General features: G+C 44.9%; 1 protein-coding gene across 1 annotated transcript; it reads right to left on the bottom strand.

Annotated features, from left to right (window-relative positions):
• Positions 1 to 3,502: 3,502 nt before the first annotated feature.
• On the bottom strand, positions 3,503 to 6,102 carry LOC143731941 (retinoic acid receptor beta-like). Its single transcript, XM_077222548.1, has 3 exons — positions 5,910 to 6,102; positions 4,690 to 4,848; positions 3,503 to 3,836 (listed from the first exon to the last, which is right to left on the bottom strand). Exons 1-3 carry the CDS (start codon positions 6,070 to 6,072, stop codon positions 3,619 to 3,621), a joined length of 540 nt encoding a protein of 179 aa, XP_077078663.1. The 5' UTR covers positions 6,073 to 6,102; the 3' UTR covers positions 3,503 to 3,618.
• Between the last annotated feature and the right edge of the window lie 1,704 nt (positions 6,103 to 7,806).

Consider the following 7,806-nt stretch of genomic DNA (forward strand, 5'->3'; position numbering starts at 1 on the left):
TTATTTATCCCTTAGGAAATTAGTTTTGCACAGGTGCTACACGTCACAAAAAACACTCACATAGACTCTCACAAAACAAAAAAGAACACACATAAATACAGACTATTCAACATTAAAATCGCAGTTGGTATGAATGAGTTCTTGAACCTCCTAGTTCTCCCCCCCATTACTCTATATCTGCGGCCAGATGGAAGAATAACAAACTCTTTATGTAATGGGTGTGATGGACAATTGATTATTGAAAAAGCTTTTTTAACAACACGTTTTTTAAAAATGTCCTGAGGCAATATCTGTTGGACTCCAATCACTTTAGAAGCAGTCTTAATCAGCTTAGTCATTCTGTTTCTATTTGACAGGCTAATACAATCAAACCATACAATGTCGCAATAAGAAATTACGGATTTGATAAAACTCCTGTAAAACAGTGCCATCAACACTGAGCATACTTTAAAAGTGTTCATTTTTCTGAAGAAAAACATACGCTGCTGCACCTTTTTACAAATGGCATCCGTATTGGCATTAAAATTTAATTTGTTATCAATGATTGTACCCAGATATCGATATTCATCCACAAACTCAATATACCTCCCGTTTATGACAGTAGGAGAGACAGGGATGACCGATTTTCCAAAGTCTATAATCATGTCTTTGGTTTTCGTTATATTTAAATTTAGGTTACACTCTGCACACCAAGAGACAAAATCCTCCACCACTGGACCGTGAGATGACTCCTCATTTGCAAGGAGACTCACAATCACAGTATCTAATCACAATCACAGGCCCGGAATATAAACGGCACCTAGTGACCTCAGATGCTTCTGACTCCAAAGGAGGAGATGGCGGGTGAGTTGTGACATGCGGCGGGAGCGTAGACCACCTTGACGATTGATGTACGCAACGGTTGCAGTGCTGTCCGTACGGACCAGTACATACTTGCCTAGTAGCGGCGTTTTGAAGCGGCCCAGCGCAAGATGTACTGCTAACAACTCGAGGCAGTTGATGTGCCAATGCAGTTGAGGGCCCTTCCACAGACCTGAAGCTACATGCCCGTTGTACGTGGCCCCCCAGCCGGTGGCAGAGGCATCCGTGGAGACCACAGAATGCCTGGACACTTGTTGTAGGGGAACACCTGCCCGCAGGAACGAAGGGTCCAACCACAAGCTGAGAGTTTGGCGACAGTGCGGAGTCACTTGGACCCGGCACTAGCCACTCTGCCACGCCCATCTCGGGACTCGATCGTGGAGCCAGTGTTGGAGCGGCCTCATATCAAGCAATCCGAGCCGCATGACCGCGGCTGCAGATGCCATATACCCCAGGAGCCTCTGAAACAGTTTCAGTGGCGCCACTGTCCTGCGCCACGGTCCTGGACCACCAAGGTGGACATCGCCTGACCGGCTGAACGTGCGGTTTCCTTTGTCGCTCGGAGAGCGAGGTCGGTTGCCACACGGAGCTCCCGGAGGAGCTCTGGGTCAGAACCACCCTCGTTCATATCCATGAGCGCCTGGGCCTGGTGGACCTGAAGAAGCCCCATGGCATGGAGGGCGGAAGCAGCCTGTCCACAGGCTCTGTAAGCCTTCGCCGTGAGACCGGACGAAAACTTACATGCCTTAGACGGGAGGCGTGGATTGCCCCGCCAGGAGGAAGCGGACGCCGGACACAATTGCATCGCGACAGCACGCTCCACTGGGGGGACATCCACATACCCCTTAGCCGCTCCGCCGTCGAGGGTGGTGAGAGGGGAGGAGCCACTAGGACGGCTTCTGGCACTATACGGCGCCGTCCACGTCCTAGTAAGCTCCTCATGCACTTCTGGAAAGAATGGTACCGGGGCAGCGCACTGAGAACCAGCACGGCCCGCCCCGTGATACCAATCGTCCAACCGAGAAGGTTCGAGACGTGGTGGAGGGTTCCACACAAGCCCGACCTTCTCGACGGCCCGGGAAAGCATAGCCGCCCATTCTGGATCTGACTCGGGCAACGCCACAGTCCCGGAAGGGGGTTAAGCAGCCGAATCTTCATTTCCAGAGGACTGAAGCTCCCCCTCCGATGCTGCGATCGACATCTGATCGTCAGGTAGGGCCCCGAAATACACGGCTGGTCGCCCATGAGGAAGACCAGCGCGTTCCTTTGGAAGCTTACACGGCGGCAGCGCTTGAGAGGCGTGAGGGGCCCGCAGAGATTGCCTCGGCGGGGAAGCCCTCACGGTAATCCTCAGATCACCCTGACCATGCGCAAAAGTAGGTTTATTCTGAGGAATATCCAGAATAAACACTAAATCTGGGCATTGACTGCACCTCCCGTGAGGTAAGCGAGTCTTGATCTTAGCGCTGCCATAGTCATTTTCCCGCAATGAGAACATGAACTATTCACAAAAGCTTCCTCAGCGTGCTGAACGCCCAAACACGAGAGGCAACAAATTGTGGCCGTCTGCTGGCGCCAGGGAACGACCGCATCCAGAAACGCACAAGCGGAATGACATCCTGAAAAGGAGGCAGGGTCACGCTTGTGTTGCTCTTTTAGTTGAAAACAAAAAATATAGAAAATAAATAAATAAATAACTCTCTCAGTGCTGAAGCACCCAGGGATAGCCGCGGTGTAATCAGGGTACACACTCAAAGAGGAACGCCCACCGAGACCGACACATACACAGACACACACAAACAATGCTGTGAAAACAGCAGTTGTGAGCTGTAATGGCCACCGCTGATCGCGCCTTCACACCAGCACTGGAACAGAGTATTTTCCTTTTGAAGCAGTCTTTAACATTGCAGCAGTCTGCAGAAACTCAGAGTCAAAACGAAAGTTCGGCTCCGAAGCGAAAGACAATGAGTGCGTGCGCCCGCTTCCTGTTTATACCCGCGCTGCGGGGCGGGGGCGCATGATGCTTCTCACGCATGCCAACGTTCATTGGCTCGTTCTGTAGACACTCGAAGTTGATAGGGCTCTCTGAAGTGATCCCAATTATGCCATCACATCGACGTCACGTCGAACGTGAGCGACTGAGAGGGAACATTCTATATAAGTGTGGGGTGGGGTGGTGATGGCGCAGTGGATAAGACACATGCCTTTGGGCCACTGTGAGACAACAATGTGTCCCTGAGCAAGACACTTAGCCCCTAGTTGCTCCAGAGGCGTGCGACCTCTGACATATGACAATTGTAAGTCGCTTTGGATAAAAGCGTAATGTAAATGAATAAATGAAAATGAAAGTGTAATTTAAAGGATTTCAGCTCAATGTATCGCATTATCAAGTTAGACATTGTAAAAAGCACCAACATATGTTACAATGATATGTACAATAAATGCATCAACTTGAAATGAGAGGACTGAGTAAAAATCACTTAATAAAAGTAACAGCTTATCATGTACATGAAGAAATCCATACAGGAGACCTGAGCTGGGCATCTGGGACACACACATGCACACTGCAGGGTGTAAGATATTGATGTTAGTCGGACTTGATTCTTCAGTCGTGTTTATGATTATACTCCAGCCATCATCAGTTCTTAAAGCAAGAAACGAGCAGAAATCGACCAAAAATCCAACACACTGGAGAGGTCGGCCTCCAGTCTACCGGTACTGTCCAAAGGTCTTACATGTCTTACAGCTGCCTTAGTTCTAGGGCTCCTCGCTGGAGGAAGTGGCCCCAGAATCGTCTGTGGGTTCCGGGGAGGGGGTCGAGGGTTTGGTCTTTGTGGAATTGCTGTTGTTCTTTTCCGTGTTGCTACGCTCTGAGTTCTGACCGTCCTGACCCTCGGAGTTCTCCAGCATCTCCTGGATGAGGGGAGGCATTGATCCAGGGATCTCCATCTTCAGAGAGATTACACGCTCAGCGCCTACAGGAAACAGTCACTGTGAGCTCCAATCACTGTGAGGTGCTGTTGCACCTCTTTGCCTCTTTTTTTTTATATATAATTTTTTTACTTTTTTTAAAGATATATGAAAAATTTGTTGCATCACTGAAAGTTCAACCAGGTTATGCTATGAAATTTCAATACACCATTGAGGCTGGCTCATTTGAGAGAAGTAACCATTAGATTCCAAAGTAAGAAATTACAGGAATAAAAGTCAATTTTATAATGGTTACTTTTTTTCTGAAATGAGACGTTGTATGTTGCCGGCAAATGCGACCTCCGGAAGGCGCAGCCTTCAGAATGAGACGCTTCCCACAGCCTTTATTATTAAGTTTACACATTGGCCTCAATTAAACTAAAAACGATGTTATGGGAAATATTATAACAACCAATTGTTAACAAAAACAAAAAAAGAACATCGGGTCTCATTTATTAATAATTGCGTGGATTATTTTTATATATGTATACGCACAGGAGAACTTCTCATGAAAAATTGCCTAATTCACAACACAATTTGTGCGTACGCATGCTTGAATGAGACCCATTGTTCTTAGCACAAAGGAAAAAAAAGCCCTATTTGCTATATATTTTCGACTTTAAAAAATATGTGTGCTAACTCATTAGTGTCAAAGCATGGGGTTATTTTTAATAAAATAAATTATAGTCATATAGTGCAAGGTACTCCTAAACACACATGTGTTTGAGTTCAAAACTTACTATAACATGATTGAAATAATAAAGCGCTTTGAGGTTAGTAACAAACAACTATTTACAAGACTGTCACCAGATATTTATGATTGGGGGTCAAATATTAAGAATCAGAATTCATGCTGACCTTTAGCACTGATACTGCGCAGGTCTGTGATCTTCATGAGGGTCTTGGGGAACATGTGTGGTTTACTGGGTCTTCGCTTTCTCACATAGATTTTCAGAGCCTCCAGCAGGGGTTCCTGAAGCTCGTCCACTTTTGAAGGCTCTTCCAAATCCTGACGATCTAGAGAGACAGCATATGATCAGAGGCATTATAAATTAATAAGATATCACAAACAATCCTTCCCTCAGAGTGTTGTTGAACGGAATATGAACCCTCTAAATGTGCCATGCTCAATGATGAAGGAACTCCCATGACCACTGGATAGCAGTGTTATCACTCTCACTGAAGTTACTGACTGTGTTCACATTCAGCTTACTGAATGCTACACAGCATCTACTGTATATTGGCCACTAGTTTTTAAACCTAGTATTTAAAATAGTATGTAAGTATTTAATATATAGTATTGGCACACAGTGTGCTTCGCACATTTTGCAGAATATAGTAGGACATATGGTTGTTCTGAACTACAATGACAGTGGAAATTAAAACTTTTTCTGTTGCGTCTACATTAAAATGTATCAATATAAAGACCACTGCAGAAAAACATAAAAATTACTTTTTGCATTTTAAATGTCAATTGTGTTTTCCCATCAAACTAGCTGACAGAGCTAATGCTTCTAATGCAGGGGTCGGCAACCTCTGGCACGTTTGCCAACATTGGCCCGGGAAGGGGTAATAATCACAGGCACACACCTGCATAGTGATCTACATTCATTCCTCATAGTCAGTGTTTTTTTATGGAGCTACACATACTATTGACGTTTAATAATTAAATTGCAAAAGTCAACAGAAGTGTGCAGCTCTGACAAATTATTTATTCAACCACAGAGCGTTACAACCAAAAAAGCAGAAAAAAGCATTAAGCAGAACTAGCAGAACATACAAATTAAGTCAGTTTTTCAACAGTCGCACAGTCGAATGACAGCACAATCAATGACAGTAAACTAAAATTCCACAAATCACAATGACTTTGATGTGCAACATCCATACACACATACAATGGGGTCCCATAGTTTTCAGGTTTAAATCAGACATTGAATAACGATTTCTAATGCGAAAATAACAAAATGTAAGGATTTTTGCACAGGGGGTAGCACAGTGACTAACTATCAAAATTAAAAATGCCATTTCATGACAAGGTTGCCAACCTCTTTTCTAGTGTGTGTGAAAGTGACGCCCACCTCCAGAGATGAGGCAGATGGCAGACAACAGTCCTGTCTCGGTGTCGTCCATCTCGATGGGCAGAAGTTGGTTCGCGAAGGTGAACACCAGGTCTGTTAGTGGGCCAAAGCCAGCATTGTGCATCTGTGTGCGGTTCAGTGTGAGACCGTCAGAAAACGTCATTGTGTCCTGGTCAGGGGTGTAACGTGTGCAGATACGTAGTATCTAGAGAGTAAGCATCAAATTACTTTAACAAAGGACCAATTGAATTCAGAATGCTCCATTATAGGTCAGCTTCACTTCTCTGTATGACATGACTGCCAAATGATTTGGAGGAAACTGACCCATGATGAGCATCACCATTCTGAGACACTGAAAGTTAAACACACACACATCTATAGACATGAATATAAAAAGCAGAAGTGTATGTAATGAAAAGCAATGGCTACTGGAAATAGAAATGACAAATGACATGAAGCTTGGTGAAATGGGTGGGAAATCTTGGAATTTTTAGGTTGAATGGAAATACACAATATATACAGTACTGTGCAAAAGTCTTAGTATTTTCACACACACAAAAAAGGTTTTAAGCCAGTTATTTATATCTTTTTCTGTAGTGTGTCAGTAGGAAATATCAGTTTACATTTTCAAACATTCCTTTTGTCATTTTTGTTTTGTGAAAATACCAACGTAGCCAAGACTTTTGCACAGTACTGTATATCTCTGTATTTTCCATGTAGTGGGCTAAATGTTTTGTTATTTTTTCACCACAACATGGGTAAATTAAGTTTGACACTTTGAAGACTTCGCTGCTGGGGTTGAAGCAGCAAAACAAAGTTTAACACTCTTTCGTACTGCAGTTTTTGGTGCTGTTAGAAATGTGGGAAGAGTATGCTTCCACTTTTAATATAGAGCAGTTCTCATGTATAGCTATTAAATATTCTGTATTTAAAGCATGTCTCATGTTTAGCTCACTGCGTGTTCAAAGTCAAGTTAAGATCAAAGTCTCTCAACATTTAAAGTATATCGATATAAATGGTTCCCTTTCCTAGTCACTACAAGTTACGTCGTGACGATGAATGGGGTTACGCTTAGAAAGCCTATCTACTTCGAGTATTACAAAACGAGCCGATGGCAAAGAAATGCCATGGGTCTGTGGATTTTGCATAGCGTAACTCCGCCCCACCTCGTGGGTATATAAGGAAGTACGTTGGCAACATGCAGATATGTTTTTGCTTCGGAGCCAAGAGGTCCTCTTCACTCCTGCAGACTATCTTCGAGAATCTTCTAGACGAGCAGCTTCCAGTCGGTGGTCTGCAACAGCGTGTGTGTTCCTCCCTGGGCGCTTCAGCGCTGCTGCAAGCTTTCCTCTCACAAAAAGAGCTATCATGTGGCACGTCTTTTTAAAGACGTTCAGCCCTTGTATTTCTGGTTGTGGTAGTGTGATTGATTCAGCTGATGGGCACGAATGCTGTTTGGAGTGTTTGGGCTTCGATCACGCCCAGACAGCGTTCGTGGATTCTCACTGCGGGAACATGACCATCGCAATGTTATGGTTGAGACTCGATGACCTAATAGAGAGATTCCCCAATTGCCTCGAGTTGCTGGCAGTATGCCTTGCTCTGCACCGCTTTCTTGCGCTGCTCAAGAACCAACACGTACTAGTCCTCTCAGACAATACCGCGACAGTAGCGTACATCAACCGACAAGGTGGTCTATGCTCCCGCCGTATGTCACAACTTGACCGCCACTTCCTCCTATGGAGCCAGAAGCATCTGAGGTCACTTCGAGACATTGTATCCCGAGAGACCTGAACTGTGCAGCCGACGAGCTCTCATGGCTTCCGCCTCTTCCTGGAGAATGGAGACTGGATCCCCAGTCAGTTCAGCTGATTTGGGATCAGTTCAGGGACGCGCA

Source organism: Siphateles boraxobius, unplaced genomic scaffold, assembly GCF_051911475.1.
Source record: "Siphateles boraxobius isolate OS27281-9 unplaced genomic scaffold, OSU_SipBor_1 89, whole genome shotgun sequence".
Lineage (NCBI taxonomy): Eukaryota > Metazoa > Chordata > Actinopteri > Cypriniformes > Leuciscidae > Siphateles > Siphateles boraxobius.

Bases quoted from the DNA above. Each gene is read 5' to 3' on its own strand.
- LOC143731941 (XM_077222548.1), bottom strand. From the start codon at position 6,072: ATGACGTTTTCTGACGGTCTCACACTGAACCGCACACAGATGCACAAT. The intron at 4,849-5,909 runs GTGGGCGTCACT...CTGTCTCTCTAG, and splicing joins CATCTGCCTCATCTCTGGAG to ATCGTCAGGATTTGGAAGAG. The intron at 3,837-4,689 runs GTCAGCATGAAT...TGTTTCCTGTAG, and splicing joins GCGCAGTATCAGTGCTAAAG to GCGCTGAGCGTGTAATCTCT.